The 20,898-nt window shown below is 24.8% G+C and overlaps 2 protein-coding genes across 4 annotated transcripts in view; one reads left to right on the top strand and one right to left on the bottom strand.

The window, feature by feature from the left end:
• Nucleotides 1-1,354, top strand: part of LOC127284996 (deoxynucleoside kinase) — a 421,619-nt gene extending 420,265 nt beyond the window's left edge. For all 3 annotated transcript variants that reach the window (XM_051310752.1, XM_051310751.1, XM_051310750.1), the window contains 2 exons: nt 185-434; nt 602-1,354. In XM_051310752.1, coding sequence (XP_051166709.1) covers nt 185-434; nt 602-897 — 546 coding nt within the window. In that variant the 3' untranslated portion in view covers nt 898-1,354. The remainder of the gene's footprint in view (nt 1-184; nt 435-601) is intronic.
• Nucleotides 1,355-2,069: 715 nt separating this feature from the next.
• LOC127284985 (girdin) lies at nt 2,070-20,843 on the bottom strand. Its single transcript, XM_051310735.1, has 23 exons — nt 20,247-20,843; nt 18,928-19,042; nt 18,747-18,835; nt 18,256-18,565; nt 17,699-17,812; nt 16,155-16,342; nt 15,715-15,796; nt 15,099-15,277; nt 14,741-14,867; nt 14,343-14,466; nt 13,469-14,085; nt 13,025-13,131; nt 12,718-12,909; nt 12,257-12,410; nt 11,708-11,890; nt 10,866-11,153; nt 10,188-10,388; nt 5,731-5,876; nt 5,407-5,499; nt 5,225-5,288; nt 3,741-3,849; nt 3,433-3,539; nt 2,070-3,100 (listed from the first exon to the last, which is right to left on the bottom strand). Exons 2-23 carry the CDS (start codon nt 18,976-18,978, stop codon nt 2,855-2,857), a joined length of 3,771 nt encoding a protein of 1,256 aa, XP_051166692.1. The 5' UTR covers nt 18,979-19,042; nt 20,247-20,843; the 3' UTR covers nt 2,070-2,854.
• Nucleotides 20,844-20,898: the final 55 nt, after the last annotated feature.

Here is a 20,898-nt window from a genome sequence, read left to right as displayed (position 1 = left end):
ATTTCGTAAAAATTTGATTGAAAGCTTTGAAAATAATTGAATTTTTTTAAAGAATATTTTAAGAATTTTCCAAACATAAATAAATGAATGCAGACAAATTTGTCAACGGAAAAATTTGCTAACAAAATAAATAAATTTATTAAATTTAATAAATAAATTTTTAATAATTTTTTTTTTTTTGCAGGAACTAATGTATAAAGACACAGAACGTTACGCCTGTTTATTCCAATCTTATGTGCAATTAACAATGGTACAATTGCACAAATTAAATACTTCGCAACCTTATAAAATAATGGAGAGATCGGCATACAGTGCACGACTTTTTATAGAAAATATGAAACGAAATAAAACACTGAAGGACGTTGAATTATACGTTTTGGAAGCATGGTACAATTGGTCCATTGAAAATTCCGAAATTGAAACTGATTTAATTGGTAAATTAAATATTTAATTTTCATTTAAATACCAATTTTCGACGAGATTAAATCTTTTTTTTCCCCTAAAAATTTTATTACGATTTTTGTAGATATATCTTCTTGATTTTTGAAATTTTTTTTTTAATATATCTTCTATTTTATAAAATTTGTTTCCTTTTTTGCAGTTTATTTGAGAACTTCTCCGGAAGTTGTTTATAAACGAATGAGAGAACGAGCGCGAAAAGAGGAGGACTGTGTGTCTCTTGATTATTTACAACAATTACACAAAATTCACGACGAATGGCTTTTGGAAAGAAAAATATTTTCACTACCAGCGCCTGTAATTGTTTTGAATGGCGATAAAAATTTAGAAGAAATGATATCAGAATTTAATATTTGTAAGGAGAATATTTATAACAAACAAATTTCTTATAAGCCAACAGAAAATCTTAAATCCCAAAGGATAAAAGAAGCGACATGATTTTACATTTGAAAACAAAAATATCAAATTTTCAAATTATTTTCATTTTTAAAATGAATTTTTACTTAATTTTTTTCTCGTACTTACTTTCACTTTTTCTACTGTTGACAGTTGGAAAAAAAATGTTATTTTGACAAAGAGTTATTCTCTAAAAACTCATCAGTATTATTATCAGAGAAAAAAGAAGTCAAAATTTTTTGACTTTATACAAATATTTGTTGACGGAGTCAAATATTGACTTGATAATTTTTTTTTTTATTTTTAAATTTTTTTCACACTCAATATTAAGAATATATTAACGAATTTGGAAAGCATCTTGTAAATTACTGTAAATAATTTAAACATTTAGATTATTGAAAATGATTGAAGAAATATACCAAAGAATATGTAAATTCCGAAAAAAAAATTTTTTTACAAAGGTTGAATAAAAAAAATTTTGTTGAAATTTTCTTAAAAAGCCTTTTATTTAGCTACAATTTAATAAAAAATGATACAAAAAATTTGGCAAGAATGTCTTCATTATGAGATTTTTGAAGAACGTTTTTCAAAGAAAAGAAAAGATCTTCTAAATCTGAAGCTTATTTTTTTTTCTTTTTTTTATATATAATCACTATAATGAACGGACACATTTTTCATCCTAAATTCTAGCTTATCATGAAATATTTCATAAATGCAATCAAGCTGAATTCCAATAGGAAAGAAAAAGAATCACTAACTCTCGAAACCACTAAACATAAAAAAAATCACAATCATCGTGCAAATTGCAAAGCGTAATACGAAATACTTTTTTGTACATATTGGTATTATTAAGTTATTTGTGCACATAAAAAAAATAAGTGAAACACCGTAAATCTCTGGTAACAATTGTGTACATAATTTTTGTTTTTTTTTTTAAATAATGATAAAAGAAACGATTTAAAAAGAAAAATTAAAAATTTAACACATGGAACAGAAAAAAACGAACAATTTTACATTGAAATAAAAACAAGTAAAAACAGACAAAAAATAAAGATTTTCAAATTTTGCCAGCAATGAAAAAAAAGACAATTCAGGCTTCATAGTGATCCTAAAAAATATTTTAGGGGAAATAGGAGTTTGAAAATTTGAAAATAGGGGATTTTTAAGATACTATGAAAATTAAATAAGTAAACATACTAAACCACTTTAGTACAGTTTTGAGAAAACATATTTTATAATTTTTCATTCACAAATTAGTGAATCTATTTGTTAATTGAATTTTGATTTTAAAATTAATTTTTAGTTAACAAGTTAAAAATATTTGATATAAAAAATTGTTTTATTAAATTTAATCCATTTCCTGAATCAAAAGTTTCAGAAAAATATATAAATTTCTATTTTTAATTAAAAATCTACACCAAATATCTTACAAAATAATTTGTAAAATTTTTTTAAAAATTAGTTCACAACGATTTTAATCGAAATGTAGTTAAATAATTCTCTACATCAAAAATTTTTGGTATTTATCAAATTTTATAAAACATTTTAATACAAAATCAATCAAATAATTGAATTATTCATTAAATTTTGGGTAAAAAATAAATATTTTTAAAAAGCATTCTCATAAAAATCAAAGCTTTGTACTAATTTTTTATGTTAAATAGGCGAAATTTTTCAAATAGGGTACTTTTAGGGACAAATAGAGAAAAAGGGGACTTTTAGGGAAAATAGGGGACGACTATGAAGCCTGGACAATTTAAAAATTGAGAAAATTAAAATAAATGGTGCGGATTAAAAAATGATATAAAAAAAACCCTAAATACTGGAATGTACAGTAATAATTATACATATATAAATAGCGATTGACGATGAAACTATATATAAATAAATGACTGACACGTAAAACCTGATGAAAAAAAAAAATATTAAAATCTGGAAGCCTTAGTTGTTTGTCTCTGTGAATATATGCAAAAATAAAAAATAATGGGTAAAAATAATTCTAAACGCATCCATATTCGTACCAAACAGGACTTGCTTTATCCTTTCTTGGCGGCGAATCAACTAAACTTTCTTCTTGCGTTGAATTTTGTCCAGAATTATTGATATTACTAGAATCATTAATCACCGCTGAGACTCGATTATAAATAAGAAATGGTCTCGATTCATTTGGCGTTTCAACACGTGAATTTTGTTCACTATCATTGACACGAATTTCATCACGTGAATCATCGATTCTTTTCTCCGTCTAAAAATTAAAATTAAATTTTAGTTATGAAAATAGTCAAATTTATTCAATTTCTCATTATAATAAGTGAAAAAAAATATTTCAATGGAAATCACTTAGAAGTTGAGTTTTAATGGATTTGTAGATAAAATCTGATTTTTTTCGAACCGCTAAATATAAATTTTAAATTACATTTCGACTATTTTTATTTACAATCATGCAGTGAGAATATTTGGAAATTTGAAATCATGTTCCATACGATTTTTATTGCCCTAATAAAGAAACAACTTTAAAGTGAATTCAATGAAACATTTTTAAAAATACGAAAAATAATTAAATTAATTATTATTTACCATTAATGGAGCAGTTGGTGGTGTGTCATCAGTGTAATAAACAGTCCTTCGAGTTCCTGGATGTCCTAATGATAAAGGATCACTGTTAAGATCAGATTCTCTCGTTCCTAAAAATTTGTAATAATATTTAAAAACATTTGCAAAAAAGAAAAATTGTGTATAATTTTTATTTTATTAAAATATTCACAAAAAATTAGACAAGTTTTTTAAAGATATTAATTGTAAACTTTAATAATTTTTTTTTAAATTAATTAATTACTATTCTAATTAATATTAAATTAATAAATTAAAAAAAAAACGAAACAAACCTGTTAATCGTTGATCGTCAGCGCTCGCGTCAGAATCATTACCTCCGGATTCAGATTCGCAGGGTTTTCCTTCCGGTTGTTTAGAATCCTCCGCCCATGACCGACGATTCTAAAATTAAAAATAAACAAAAGATGCTTAACTGACTCTTCCAAAGTTGCAAAATTCTTTAGTAAACAAAAATCGCAGGCCTCGGATCAACTTTAAGGAGCAAAACAAGTCGTTTTAGTCGATTTACATTCCAAAAAAGTCGATTTTTTTAATTTTAATTAAATTTAATTAGTTAATAAATATTTAACCTTAAATAACTAATGTTATAAGATATTAAATTTATTTTACTAATTGATTAATAAGAATAATTCTATAAGAATATTATCAAGAAAATTTATTTCAAATATTTCATAATCGAACTAGGTCAAATTTTCAAAACTTTGTAGAATTTGCAGAGCAAATTTCTAAACAAAATTCTTAAAGTTCCATTTTTAAAATTTTTTATTGAAAAATTTTTTATTGGTCAAAAAAAATTTCGAACAAAAATAATGATTTACAGATTTTTAAATTAACTTTTTTTAATGATTAAATTGCATAAGATTTTAAATGTGAAATAAATTATCAATAAATTTAAACTAGTTTCTTTAAAAATTCAGACAACAATTCAATTTTATAGTTTTTATTTGAAACTTTTTTAAAATAATAATTGAAATTTATTAAAAATATTAAAATTATAAAAAATAATTTACTTTCGAAAGAGTTATGGTAGAATTTTTTTTTAGAAATAATTGAATTACAAAAAATTATGTTAAATTTCAGACAATAATGAAATTTTACAGAATGGAAAATAATTTATCAATTACCTAATTTTAGATAAAGTTTTGTTTAGAATAAGTGAAATTTCCAAAAATATACAATTCAAGTTTTCAAAAGTAATTCAATTTCAAATGATTTTGTTAAATTTCAGTCAATAATTAAACTTTACAGAATCAAAATAATTTATTATACCTATACCAAAAATTATATTTTATTATTATTTTTAATTTGTTTTTTAAATTCTCTTGTTGTTTTCTAAATATTACTTTTTTTAATGTTTATTACAGTATTTTTAAGATTAGTGCAATTTTAACAATTTATTAGTTGATTTTTTTTAAATTTTAAACAGTTATTGAATTTCATAAAATTTTTAATTGAAATTATTGAAAGTAATTTTAATTCAGAGAAGAATTTTATTTAAAAAATTGTTAAATAATTGAAATAAAGAAGATCTGAAAATGATCTGCATTTTGTAAAAAGATATAAAAAAAAGTCGAAAAAATCGCACTTTATTAAAATTAGTTGAAAAAAAAGACGGAAAAAAGTCATATAATCTGAGGTTTGCATTTACAAAATTTAATTTAATGTTTTTGAATAATTATTTGTATTTATTTAATTATTATTATCATTATTAATTATCTAAATATTTATTAATTACTTAATGTCGTAAAATTTTTACCTTGTTAAGTAAATCGGAACTTGCTTTTCTCACTCTTCGCACTAAACTGGCGCCAAATCCTTTTCTAAAATAGACAAAGATTTTTCTTAATAAACTAAAGCAAAGAAGTACCACAAAAAAAATTAATAAAAAAACTTAAATATTGTGTTTAATAATAATTATGTGAGAAAAAAGAAATTTACTTTTTCGTTGAACAACTGCCCATATTTCGATAGTGTTCCATTATTTTCTCTTCAAGTTTCACTTTTTGTCTATTCATGTGATTTAATTTGTCTCTACAAACAAAGAAATGAAATAGTAACATTGCATACCTATTGCAAAAAGAATTTTTTTTTTCTTTCAAATTTTGTTATTAATACATATTAATATTGTTATAATTGCTATTATATTAATTTTATTGAATTATTATTCTTGTTAACTAGTTAATGAATTTTAGTTCCTTTGTGGGCTTTTGAGCCCTAGGATCTTGTTTTTATTAAATAAATAAATAAATTTTCAATACTTACGCAAAACTTTTCTCCTCCGCGTAAAAATGCTCCTTATCCTCTAGTGTGTGCATAAAAAGATCTTGATATTGATTTAAAAGAGCGCTCGCGTGTTCCATTAGTGTTCGTCGATCGTTATCGATGCCAGAATTTATTTGCAATAATGCCTGAAAAATAATATTTCTTTAATAACACAAAAATACCATTAAAAATTTAACAAAAATTTTTTTTCTATCTAAATAAATTTAGAAAATAACCTAATACTAAATAAAGTATTTAATTTTAATTATTTTATTGATTCCCAGGCTTTAGATTGATTTATATAATCATATTCCGTCAATTTACTCGAATACTTTAGAATAAAATATTAAAGAAAGAAAAGTCTTTATCAGAGCATGTTTTGAATAAGAGATAACATTTAGTTATTGAAATATTTATTTTCTTTAATACCTGCACGGGAAATGCGATTTCGGGGGCCTGGCGGCAAAGGTCTGAGATAACCTATTCCTCAATGTGTCATGTGATCGTGGGGGAAATACTCATTTCTCCCACTAGTGGGAGAAATAGGTGAAACTTCTTTAATATATTCTTCATAGAGAGACGTAGCCGTTTTTATTAAAAAAAATTTTTATGCAAACTGTAGCATTTTGAAAAATAAAATTTGTTTTCGGAACCAAAGTAGTCAGTTAAGGCCATGTGGGAAATACCCACGTGACCCCCATGCAAAAAACATGTTATCGTATTTCCAAGTTTTCTCTAAAATGATAAAGAATTTTTGGTTGAAATTTGGAAAATTAAATATGATATAGAATAGCATTAAGAATTGCGCTGTTCTCGGTTTAATGCACAATTTTGCGTTTAAGTATTAAAAATAAAAGTTTGGAAATTCCCATTTTTGAACGAAAGTTCAAGCCAATATGGCGGGGGTACACACAGATGTCGCGTGAATGTATCAGTGATCCAGTAACTAGCGCCGAATCGAGTTAGTGGCCGCCCAAAGAAATAACAAAAACCAATTAACTTCACTATTAATTACTTTTTTAAATTATTTCGCATTCAATTACAGTAAATAAGTAGAACGACCCAATTCCTTCAACCCTTTTTTATCATTCCTCAAAATTTCAACCCGAAATTTCTTCTCATTTCCGAGAATACTTGGAACTACCAAAAAATCACTTTGTCTCATATGGCTTAAAAAAAGTCCTTAAATTTTTTTTAAATTAACCGATTAAAAAAACCCTACGTCACTCTGTGGAGAACATATTTAAGAAATTGAGTTTCAATTTTCAAGTCAATCACTTGTTTAATAAAATTATTGAAGTAGAAAAAGTACCAACAGCATGGGGTAAATTAACCACATTAATGTTTCATAAGAAAGGGGATGCTTCTAACCCAGACAACTTTAGGCCAATCACTCTCGTGAATAATGACGCGAAGATTTTTACCCAATCTCTATCGGATAGATTAACTTCTTGGTGCGATTCACGAGAAGCTATTCCAGAATTCCAGGCGGGCTTCAGGAGGGGCCGGGGGTGCATGGACAACCTGTTTACTCTTCTTTCTCTAATCCAAATACATTTAAGACACCCGAAGGGGGTTGTGTATGCAATCTTTGCGGATTTTAAGGGGGCATTTCCCTCGGTCCCTCATGAGCTGTTGTGGCGGAAGTTAGCTAAACTGGGGATAAGCTCTAAATTTATAAACATTGTGAAAAACTTCTATGAACAGGCATATGCATTTATTCGTACTGAACAGGGATGCACCGACTATGTAAAAGTAATACAAGGGTTATTACAGGGAGAAGTGCTCAGTCCTCTCTTGTTCTCACTCTATATCAGTGACATAGAGAGCTTCCTAATAGACCAGGGATGTAGGGGCTTAGCAGTAAATAGCAGTAAAGAAATATTGTTGGAAGCCTATGCTAATGATCTGGTCTTATTGGCAGATACTCCCATGGAATTGAATAGAAAACTCAAAGCACTGAATACTTATTGCACCGAAAATGGCCTAATCATTAATGCCAGTAAAACAAAAATTGTTATTTTTAGAAATACAACGGACTCTAGGATTAGCGCCTTAAAAAGTTTTGGGCTAGGAAAAGAAAAGATAAAAGTCACGGACAACTACAAATACCTAGGTGTTATTTTTGATAAAAAATGTAATTTTAACGAAGCTTCGAGAAAAATGATTTGTTCTGCAAAAGCGGCGACCAGCGCCACCATGGGAATAGTAGATAGCCTCAAGCTGAATTACTGGTCAGCATACGAGAAATTGTTTGAAAGTTTTGTGAAGAGTACGCTATTCTATGGAATCCCAGTCCATAAAACTTAAATTGTTTATAACTTTTTTAATTTAAAAATTTTTTTAAAACCCTTTTAGGATATCATTTAATACTGTTAATACTACAAGAAAATACATTTACTTTTAATTTTTATGAATATTGGAAAAACAGGGGGCCACTTCATAAAGCCTGACTCATGTAAGACCTAAGGATGTAAAAGATGCGATAGGTTTACTAGAGGAAACCGTTAGGGCTCCAGGCAAGTCACAACTAACTACTTTCTCAAAATCACGGGATAGGTTCAAAAATATATATCTAGGAATAGGAAGTACAAGAATTAAAAATCAGGATGACCTAATCTATTTGGGTATTCATCTGGATCGCAGATTGACTTGGTCTCCGCACTCTCTAAATTTGAATCAGCGACTATTCGCTTATTCGTAGCTGCATACTCTGGGCTGATTAAAATAGCGACTATTCGCTAAGTAATAAGCGAATTTTCAATGAGTGATTATTCACTTATTCCCAGCTGCATACTCTGCGCTAAGAATAAGCGAATAATCACTAATTCAAAGCGAATAGTCGCTAATTCAGATTTAGAGAGCATATTGAGAGTATAGTTTAAAAAGCGCCGAGAACTATTAATATTCTTAAGGCTATGTCTAAAATATCCTGCGGAGCAAATCCTTCTTCAATGATCCTGACCTACAAGGATCTAATCAGGGCTCATCTGGAATGGGGTTGCCAATTTTTCGCAAATGCCAGGCGGTCTAATTTGGATCTGTTAGATAGAGTTCAATTAGCTGCTCTGCGTGCCTTATTAGGTTGGATGAAATCGACTCCTACTGGCATTCTGTTGTCTGAAGTGAATCAGTCACCATTGGCCTTAAGGCGTTTGATTATTAGTAAACGACACATGCTCCGAAATCTTGCTTGGTCTCAGAACCCTTTCATCCTAAAATTACAATTATTTTCCGAGAAATACTCAATTAATAAACGATATAGGCGGGGTATAGGCTTGCTGAAATTCTCATCATTGGTGGATACTTATCGTGATAAGGCATGCATGTCTAGGAAGGCGTTTATTCACATCATGTAAATCCATCCTGAGGCAATCTATTCAAATGAAAATTGACAACACTCTAATTATTTCTAATTCTCGGAAAACTTTTACAAGACCTTGATTAGGGAATATTTAATAAGGATCCTCATCCATTTATTAAAAAAATACTCAAAGTAACTTTAGAGTTGATAAATTTGAGTGCAATGGTCCGATTTCTCTGGCGCCCTGCGCATATAGGAATTAAGGGGAACGAAAAGGCAGACTTTGTGGCCAAGAAATGACTACTTGCCTTTTGGGAACTTCTTGGGTACCCCTATCGTGATTTTATTCCTTTATTAAAGCGGGATTTTGAATAGTGGAAAACCTTAAATTGGCCGTATACCGACATTCAACATTCTCGAAACAAATACTATATTAAAGTTAACTATAAAACCAAAAGACCTTGGTTTAGAGGAATTGAAGCTTCATGTCGACATATTAACACTATAACAAGGCTGCGGACCTCGGATATTTGTACAGGGGAACACTTCGCTAGGATGCGGTGGAATCTTCCCTTGGGATGTGAGTGCGGTGCACAATATAAAGATCTTAATCACTTATTCAAAAAAAATAAAATTTTAAGTCTTAAAAAAATTAATATTTTAAATATCTATCTTCTTTCCCAATTTTGACTTTTTTTCATCGACACTTTTTTCCGTGCTTTTTTAATGATTCTTCAGAATCTCTTGTATGGATTTTAAAAAATTTTTAAATGGTCAATTTTGTTTTCTTGATCATTCTGTATGTTTTTAGGACCCAAATGACACAAGAAAAAAAATATAACTTTCTGCCATTATTAAAATGTAAAGGACTCAAAATAAAGGAGGTGCCTCCCCTTAATTAATTAATTTAAAAAAAAACGTCCTTTGCCCACATGCTCTTAATAAAAATTCTTTGTTTTAAAAATTTATTTTAATATTAATTTTCTAACTTATTTAAAAGTCGTTTAAATAGAAAAATTTGTCTTTTTTTGAAATTCTATCCACTGGAAATTTAAACTAAAGAATTTCAAAAAATAATAATAATAAAAATTATGATTTTCTTACAAATAATAAAATAAATAAATAATAATAAAAAAAAAATAAAAAATCTTACCTCACATCGTTGATTTAATTTACTGTTTTGCAATTCCAAATTCGAACATCTTTCGTCTTTTGTACTCAATTCGGATTGTATTTCCATTAATTTCTTATTTAAAGTGTGAGCCTCAGTTTTATTCTTCAAATAATCCTCGTGTCGACTTTTGTATTCCATTTTCAATTGCTCGACATTAGTGTAAAGAATTCTAAAGTCCTCCTAAAAAAAAAAAAAATTAGGTATTAAAATTTTCATATTTAAAAAAAAAATTTTCCAGTCCCGTCTAACTTTTATTATTCGAAAAACATTAATAATAAATAGATAATAAAAATGAAAATAATAATAATTAGAGAAAGGAACTATAATCATAGAAGCATACATTTCAAAAATATTCTATAGTTTTAAGATCTTTATTAAAAATTATATTAATTAACAAAATTATTTGCAATTTGCAAAAGCATTAAAATGCATAATTTAGGTTTCTAAGCAGCATATTCCAATGAAAGAAAAATGATTTTTTAAAATTTTGTATATTTTACCCAATAGACGTAAAAAGAAAAAAATATTTTTTAACTATTTCATGGTTTTCACCAAAAAAAATCGAATTTTCAGGTATTGTCACTATGATTTTGTTAATATTTAAATGGAATAATTAATTTTCTGTAATTTGTTCTTTTTTTAAAATCAATTTCTCACCTTTAATTTTGAATGCTCGACCCTTAAATTATTTAAACTCTTGGCATTTGTCACTAATGTGTCACGTTCGGCTTGTAAGGCTTTGGTTTTTCCCTCGAGTCTCTCGCATGTTTCGCGCAATATTCGAGATTCATTTTTAACATCCCTCAAATTTCCCTTTAATGTTTCTCGTTCCTGTAGAAGATTCTCGTATTCGTTGCTTAATTGTTCGTGAAGCGATTGCAATGTCACTTGATCGTGAACTAATCGAGTGTGTGTTCTTTGTTGAACTCCTCGCTCTTTCAAAAGCTGTAAAAACAATTAATATTTTTTTAATACAATAATATTGAAAAAGCACTTTTTCTATACATTTATTACTTAATCTCAATTTTTATTCAATTATTCTTTAAAAAAGAAACCAATAATTGTTTAATGTAAGTATTTTTCTCAATGTGATTTTTCATTAATTGCGAAATTAAAAATTAATTTTGACTTAATTAAAAAATCAATAAATAAAAATAATTAAATATTCATTTAATATTTAAAGGACGTAAGCGGATAAAGCGGATTAAAATTTTCGTATTTTTGAGACTATATTGACAAGGGTTTTAAAATTAAATTTAATTGAAACAGTTCCAATGTAAACAGCACGTAAATTATTACAAAATTAAAATAAATATAAAATACATGGAAAATTAAAAAAGAACAATTGAATTAAAAAATTTTCTAAAGTGTTTATCAGGTTTCTGATTTTTTCGAATGAGAGCGTGAATTTTTGTATTTATATTCTAAAGGAGCCTTTCACATTGAGAAAAAGTTTTAAGAGAAAATTCATAGAAACATTAAAGAGAAAATAAAAAAACCTCTTCTTTTTCTGCGACCAATTGGGAATTCGCTAATTGCAATGCAGTGTGTTGAGTTGTCAACGATGTACTTTGAGATTCCAGTGTTGTTACATAAACCTGTAATTTTGCATTCTCGGCCAAAAGATTTTCCGATGTCGCTTGACTCGTGACTAATTTTGTTTGAAGATTTTCTTGTTCCTTCTATAATTGAAATTTTTTTTTAAATTTGATATATTGTACACATTATTTTCATAAAATAGACTCAAAACATTTTTGTAATTTATCAATTTTAAATTCAACGAAAATTCAAAAGAAAAATGAATTTTATTTTATTTATCAAAATTTATTTAGGTACTTTTTTTGTTTACAAAAATAACACGATAACAGGCCTCAGATAATAACATACAAATAAACAAATAAATAAATATTTGTAAATTTTATTTTAATATTTTCTCGAAAGATGAAAAAAGGTTCAAAATTGGAAGAATAGTTAAGAAAATATAAATAGATATAATTAAAAATAAATTTACTTTCTCATAAAAATCAAAATAAATGTTTCTCTCTCACCTGTAAAATTCTCAATTCCTCCTGTAATGTTGAACTTTTCACCTCATCTTCTTTTACAATGGTAACACCTTCAATTTTCACTTTTTCCTTTTCAGAAATCTCTTCTGAAATTGCTTTTCTAATGCGATTAATAACCTCTGGTATTTCGGCAATTCTATTAAAAAAATGACAAAATTATCAGAAAAATTTGTTCATTGCATCATTAAATTAAATTAATTTTTTAAATTATTTAAATTTTTCTTTTTCTTTTCAATATTATTGCAGGATGTCAATTAAAATTCTAGAATAAAATTCAATTTTCTTTAACGGGTTTGAAAAAAAATTTGAAGATTTTCTACATTAAAAATTTACTACAAAAGAGAAATGAATTCAAATCAGTAGAATTAAAAAATTACTGCGAAATAAATAAATAAATAGATTTTATTTATTTAAAATTTTTAAAAACAGTTGAAAAATTTTACCTTTCAACAATACAATCGAGCGGAAGTGATAACAATGCTTCGCCCTCGAGTCCCAATTTTTCCAAAATTGTATACAATTGTTGTGTATTCAATTTTTCTGCAACCAAATTCGATTGTAATGTTTCCAAAGTTTCACGATCAATCGCTGCCCTTGAATCCAATTCTTTGCTCGATCTTTCAATTTCCTGTAATCTGCAAAATAATTTTTTATAATTAATTATTTTTCATTTCCTTTACTTTACTTTCTCTTATTTGCATTAGTTAAAAAAAATTTTTTTATCAATAGGTATTCAAAAATATTTCTTACCGTAAAATTTGAGAAGTTGAATTATCAATTTCTTGCTCAAGTTGCGTTACTTTTCCTTCCAAAACTTCTATCGTATTTGTTGCCTGATCAAGTGCCACGTCTTTTTCCTGAAAATAAAAATTTCAATTTTTGAAACTAAATAACAGGAAACAAAAGATAAGTAAAAACAAAAGAAAATAATAAATTACAGTAATTTTAATACACAAGTAACGAAACCGAAAAAAATCGCAATTTTTATTATTATTATTTCAATAATTTAATTATTTAAATAGTAAAAAGTAAATAATTTATTTATTTAATTAATTTAATAAAAGAACAGAAAACCTAAATTTATATAATTAATTTTTAAATAAAAAATGACTCATTAGAAAAATATGTACAAAAATAAAGATAAATTGATAAATAAAAATAAAAGAAAATAAATTATTGAAAAAGAAAATTTACTTCAAGAGCCTCTCGACATTTGTGAACATCCCGTTGCGCCGTATCTCTCTCTTTTTCTAATCCACAAACTTTTCCCTCTAATTCAAGACATTTTGTATGAATTTTTTGCGATTGACTTTCAATTTCGCGAAATTGTTCTAATTTTTGATTTGCACTTTCCAATGAACGTTCAATATCATCGGCTCGTCTTTGTACACTTTCCAATAGTGATTGAATTCTTTTTTTCTCATTTGCCGCAGTCTCATAATTTTTCTCCATATCAATTAATTTTGTATGTTGTCCCTGTAAATCTTGCTGTTGCTTTTCAAAGGAGATTTTTTGATTTTTCAATGACGATTGCAATTTTTTATTCTCTTCAAGCGCTTGCTTACAAACAAGTTCTAAATCTGAATTTTGTTGTGTTATTCGTTCACAATTATCAGTGAGCGATTCAACTTTTAATGAAAGTTTTTTCTTCTCTTTTTCCAATTCTAAAACACGTGATGAACTTTCGTGAAAAGAATTTTCTTTTAATGATTCAATCACAGTTAATAGGCGTCGATTTTCTAATTCCAATTTTAAGGCACGTGTCTGAGCATTAGATGTCAATTGTTCCGATAGTGGATTATCGTTTATTACTGAAAATAGAAATTGTTTGTTTTTGTTTGACATTTTAACTAGAACGAAATAGAAAAATATAAATTTTAATAAAAAAAAAAATTACACTTATGTTTAATTTTAAGAAAAAGTACAAAAAATAACAAATTTTGTTATTTATTACTTTAGTTAAAATAAATTTAACGAACTATTTTAATTGAATTTTGAATCAAATTTCTGTAAATATTTTTAATTTCTTTTTTTGAAAATAAGAATTTTTTTCTAATTCACTATATACCTGGCTCTTCGGAATCACTGACAGATTCAGTCATAGTTGCATCGTTTGCAGCTTTTGTTAATCGTTTCAAATGAGTGTTTTCCTCGTAAAGTTCCTGATATTTTTCTTTATCAGCCGCGCGTTCCTTACATTTTAAAAAATTCCATTAATTAATTAATTTAATTATTTGTAAGATAAATATAAATTATTGTTAATTATTAACAGTTTCTAAATATTTTTTACGTATTTGTTTCACATTAAATTCCTTAGATAATTTAAATTAATTAAAAAGTTATTATTAAAAAATATAATTGTAAATTAGTAATTAGTCTTTCAAAAAATAATAATTTAATATCACAGAATAATTTGTTTAAAATCTTTCAAGCTACTTATAATATAAGTATAAATTCTTTATTTACCAATGCCATATCGTTGATGAGCTGTTTGCATTTTATAATCTCAGCTTCAAGCTCCAGAACTTTATCAGCTCGTTTTCTCGACGAATTTAATTGTTCCTCAAACATTTCTCGGGTTTCCATTAATATTCTGAAAATATTTTTAATGTCAGAATGAAAAAATTTAGAATTAATGTTTACAATTTGAGAAAAACAGTGAAAATAATTTTTATTTATTGCACCAACATTTTTTTTCTTTCTTTCATTTTTCTAAAGAAAAATTCAACAAAAAAATAACTTTTCATTACATAATAAGCAGTGAATGAAAAATATTTTTAACATCTTACTTTCTTTTTTTCATTAAATAATAAATAATTCTTACTTATTATCATCGCGAAGTTCCTCGATTCGGGTTTTATAAAATTCGATATCCGTCAATTTTTCACGATATCGTGCAACTTCCATTTCTAAACGATCTGCTCTTTCTGCTCTCTCAATTACTGCATCAAGCTCATCTCGATAAGATTTTGCCGTTCTTGCTTCGAGGACTAGTTCTTGATTCTAAAATTTCGAAACAAATTTAAAATCAAATTAAAAATATTTTGTCATTTATATCGTTTAAATTAAAATCATCACCGAAAATGTGGTGAGAAAAAGAAAAAAAAATTAAGATCATTTTTGTGTTTAATTTTTTTTTTTGAGTAATCGAAAAATTTGCAGTAATTATTGGCAAACTGAAACTTAAATTTTAGATTTAATTACTTTAATTTAAAATTAAATTTAAATTATTCAACTAAAGAAAAATTTTCATTATTAAGAAACAATATACTTTACTTGTTTATTTTTCAATTTTTATTTTCATAATTCTGAAATTTAATTTTAAATTAATTTTTGTAATTCTGTAATTTAATTTAAATTTTATTTTCGTAATTCAGTAATTTAATTTAAATTTTTTAAATTATTTGTTCAAAAATTTGTTTATTTAAATATCACCTCACCTCCTGTTTGAATTTCGAAAGTAACATTTTATTGTGTTCCAATTCTTCCTTACATTCGAGTAAAGCTTCCGTTTTCTCCTCCCTTTTATTAAAAAAACAAACAAATAAAAACACAAAATTAATCAATTTTAATTAAAGTTAATTCGCTAATAATTAAGAATCAATAATTATAATTTATCAAAAATCCAAAATTTGGATTTCATTAATAATTTTAAAATTTAGAAATAAAAACTAGAAAAAAATATACAAATAATACTGAAAATTTCAAATACATTGAATGAGAAATTAAGTTTTGTAAAGTATAAAAAAAATAATAAATAAAATTTGCATAAACAAATAATTTTGTAATTTAAAAAACTTTCAAAATATCAATAATTGAAAAAATTAAAAAAAAAATAAATAAAATAATAAGCGTTTGAATTAAAAGAAAAAAGACGTACAATTCTTGTCGTTGTTTTCGAACTTTAGATTTCCAATCTGCCAATTCCACAGCGTAATGATGATTTTCCTCCCTTTCTGATTTTGATGTTGAATTGGATTGTTGTGATTTATTTAAATCTTCACCCTCTGTGCTTATCGTTGAATCATTCTGTTCACCAATTTCATTAACCGAGACATTTCTCCATTTCTAAATAAATGAGAAAATAAAATATTTTGATAATTCATTTTTTTTTTAATTGAACACAAAAAATTCTTAAATAATTTGGATAATTATTATTTTTTTAAAAACAATTTTCATTAATATTTTCTATTCAGGGTTGCCACAAATTTTCCATTATGATTTTCCCTGACTTCCAGACAATATTTTATGTTTTTCCCTGACATTTTCAAATTTCTTTTAAAATTTAATCATGAGCATAAAGTTTAACTTCTAAATTTTGAAAATTTAATTAATTAAACAAATTTTAACAAAAATTATTCGAAATTTCAATTATTTGCAAAAAATTTCAATTAAACATTCTCTACAACTCAATTATTGTGAAAAAATTGTAAAAAAAAAAATCTTCGGCAATTTTTATTTACAAAAAATTCCAATTTCAAATCTTCTGAAATTCAATTAAATCTAAAAATCCTAATAGAAACTATTCGCAAATTTAAGTATTTATAAATTTTTATGTAAAATTCGTCGCCAAATCAATAATTTTATATAATTTTTCAAAAATTAAATTTTTTAAATAAACAGACCCCGGATCGACTTTAAGGCGCAAAAGAAGTCGTTTTAGTTGATTTACATTCCAAAAAAGTCGAAAAAGTCGATATTTTTGTTTTAATTAAATTGAATTAATAATAAGTAATTTACTTTAAATAATTGATGTTATTAGATAATAAATCCATTTTATTAATTTCTTAATAAGAATAATTCTATAGAAATATTATCAAGAAAATTTATTTCAAATATTTCAGAATCAAAGACGTAAATTTTTTAAATTTTAATTAAATTTCACAAACTAAAAAAAAACTCTGACAACAATAATTCAATTTTAGAGTTTTTAATTGTAACTTTTTTAAATAATTGAATTTTTAAAAAAAAATTAACATTATTAAAAATAATTGAACTTTGGAAGTTGCAGTTGAAATTTTTAGAAATAATTAAATTTCAAAAGATTTCGTTAAATTTTAAAGAATTGAAAATAATTTATCAAATCATTTTAGATAACATTTTTTAAAAGCAATTGAATTTTCGATGATTTACAATTTAGATTTTTGAAATTAAATTAAAGAAATTCCCTGACTTTTTCCTAACCTTTTTCCAATTTTTTTTAAATGAAAAATTCTAAAAATAATCAAATTGTAAAAGGTTTTAAATAGAAATTTTTGGTGATTTTATTTGATTTTTTTTTAATTGTAAATAATTGTTGAATTTCATAAATTTTTAAAAATAATTAATTTACAGAAAAATTTTAGTTAAAAATTTGCAATTATAACTATTATTTTTTCTTTTCTTTTTATTTAATTAAAAATATTCTTTTTTTTTGGTAAATACCTCACGATAAAGATTTCTCTCCTGAATCAATTTCTTAATTTCCAGAAAAACATTTCCCATATTTACGTTTTCCATTGAATCCTGTGTGATTACAATATCCTGATAATCAGTTACCTAAAAATGAATAAATGTCACATACTTGAAAATTTATTAAAAATTGATAGAATTCAATTTAAAATTATTTTTATATCTATTTAATTAATGATTTGTTTTAAACAATCTATATTAATATTAAACAAATAATAACGTAAAAATAAAATTATGTTTTTATAGTAGAAAATAAAAAATTTTTAAATACATAAAATACAATAAGAGAAGAAATTTTTATATTTTGTATTTAAGTTACACGTTTTTTAATAGTTTTTTTTTTTTATTTTAATTATAACTATAATTTTTAAAAATATTACATTTGTTGGAGAAAAACATTTCATAATTCAAATTAAACGGTAAAAATAATATATATATATATATATATATATATATATATATATATATATATATATATATATAGAAAAGAATTTTAAATTAATTGAATAAATGAATAATAAATAAATTACCTGCTTGATACATTCAACAATTGCGAGTTGCGTGTCGACATCGAGTGCTTTTATTTTAGTAATGAATTTTTCTTTATTCGGACATTGAACCGCGCAGCCAAGCAACAAAAGAAGAAATAATTTCATATCGCCAATATATGATTCTGGCTCTTTTCCCAAATTTAACGTGTCTGGTAATCGAAGAAGAAGATGTCCAAGTTCTTCTTCATAAAATTGCTTCATATTGCCAACAATAATTTCCAAATTTTTTATTCTTTTTGAATTATTTCCCAATGATGGAATAACTCCATCGTGTAATGGTTCTGGATCTCTGAAATTTATTTATTTTTTTTTTTTAAATAAATCACAATATTTAATTTAAGTATAGAAAAAGAATATTTTTGTTTCTAGGATTAAAAGTAGCTATTTTATTTTCTAGGATTAGAAAAAGGTTAACTGGATTAAAATTGGATATTTTACTCTCTAGGACAAAAAAAAATAATAAAACTCACATTTGTAGAAAAACACTGTGAAGTAAAACACCATCAACTAAATCTTCATAATTTGTCAGTGAATTTGAATCATCGAGACAACTAATGAACTATTTGGAAAAAAAATAAATTATATATTAAACTTTTACAATTTCTTTTCTTGTATATTAAAAATTTTTAATAATATTTAATTATTAATTACCCATGTCACTAGTGGTCCTGATAAAAGTTCATCAATTTCCGCTGAAGACATTTTTCAGTTTTTTTTTGTTTTTTGTTTTTATATTTTATTAGGCACTCATATTATTTCATTAAATCTGTAAATTCAATTTTATTAACGAAACAAAAAAAATTGCAAAAATAAATGTTGTACATTAAAATTATTAAGTTTATTTAAGTAATAACTTACAAACAATGAAATCTATTTTTGAAAATAAAAAAAATTTGAAGTAAAATTGAATATACAAAAAACGAAGATTTAAACGAATACCAAAAATATTATTATTACAAAGAAATTTAGAAATAAATTACTTACATAAAATAAAAATTTTATTTACCAACCAATTAATTAACAATTAAAAAAAAATTGACAAAAAAAGAAATTTGCTTATTAAGCCATAAATTCGTAAATTGCAAAATTATACAAAAAAATTATTTTCATAAAAAAAAATCTAGAAGAAAAAGAAATATTATTATTTTAATTTATTTTTACAAACAATTAAAATAATTATATGTATAATATCTATTGTCTTTCGTGCAAAAATTACTCCGAAAAGAAACTAAAAATTACACACAGCAATTTATTTATAATAATACAATAGAAATAAATAATAACTTTGATGTTAGACAAAAATTTATTTTTAAAATAAACATAGTTTTTAAATCATAACAAAATTTCATTTAAAAAAAAAAAACAAATAATAAATTTTATAAAGAAAAGATAAAAAAAATCGTACCTATTAACAAAAAAATAATTTTACAAAAATATGAAAAAATAAATTTACGAAAATATAAAATTTAAACAAATTATAAGTGAAAAAATTATTATTTAAATTTAACAAAAAAAAAAGAAGAAAAAACGTATTATTTATGTAAAATTTCACAGAAAAGAGAACATTGTAAAAAATAAAGAACTTTTACAGGATTTACAGAAAGAAAACCAAAAGAAATTTAAAAAAAAGCAAACAAAATTGTTTACAAAAATATAAAAGAAAATTTTCCGAAGAGAAAAATAATTTACAAAATAATTTAAATGAGTAGATTGAAAAAATTAATTTACAAAAAAAAACAACTAATTTATAACTAGTAATTCTTTTTAAAATTGAATAAAATTTTAGAGTAAACAATAGTCATGAATAAAAAAAACTAAATCAACATATTTAAATAATATAAAAAACAGTAAAATTAAAAAATATAAATATAATAATATATAATATACTTAAAATATTAAAAATTATTTTGTTAAAAGAATAATCAAATTGTTTATCCAAAACAAAAACAAACAAATAAAATGTTACTCACGAAATAAAATTCACTTTTTCATTCTTTTCTTTCTATTACAAAAATTATAAATTCCATTAAACTTGCGAGGGAGGTAAAATATCACTCTAAAGACGCTCCGTTTTTTCTGAAAGGTAGAGCAGAATTTCTCCCACTAAAAGCGCACACATTTAACATTGAAAAATCCTCTCAAAAAAAAAAATAACAGACACAAAAACCAATAGGTTAAATATAACCTAAAAAAAAATTTTCACTTTTTAATGCGGCATTCGACACCCTCACAAAAATAAATATATATACACATATATATATACACTTTCCACTAAGCGAAGTATTTTTAGATCGATTTCACGGTCGTTTTCACTTTCATTCTTTTCAAATAGTCTGAGAAACGTTATATATATTTGCGCTTCTAAACAAACCGAAAAAAGAGTTAGACACTTAAAAGCCGCGCGTTAAATTTAATTTATTTAATCTTTTCCGCAAAATTTATAACGCGTCACAATTTACTTATCTGATTATTGTATAACAATACGAGCAAGAAATATATAGTCATGTATTTTTATATATTCGCAATGCGGGATTGCATGGGAATAGTATAATAATTTTTCCGAATGCATTCGAGCACAACACACACAACCGCAAGAAAACAAGATGATCGACCCTTGAAGTG

The sequence above is a fragment of the Leptopilina boulardi genome, unplaced genomic scaffold, assembly GCF_019393585.1.
Source record: "Leptopilina boulardi isolate dan_hultmark-lab unplaced genomic scaffold, ZJU_Lbou_2.1 LbouV2_327, whole genome shotgun sequence".
NCBI lineage: Eukaryota > Metazoa > Arthropoda > Insecta > Hymenoptera > Figitidae > Leptopilina > Leptopilina boulardi.
The sequence above is the reverse complement of the archived record's forward strand: the minus strand, read 5'-3'. Positions and strand labels throughout refer to the sequence as shown.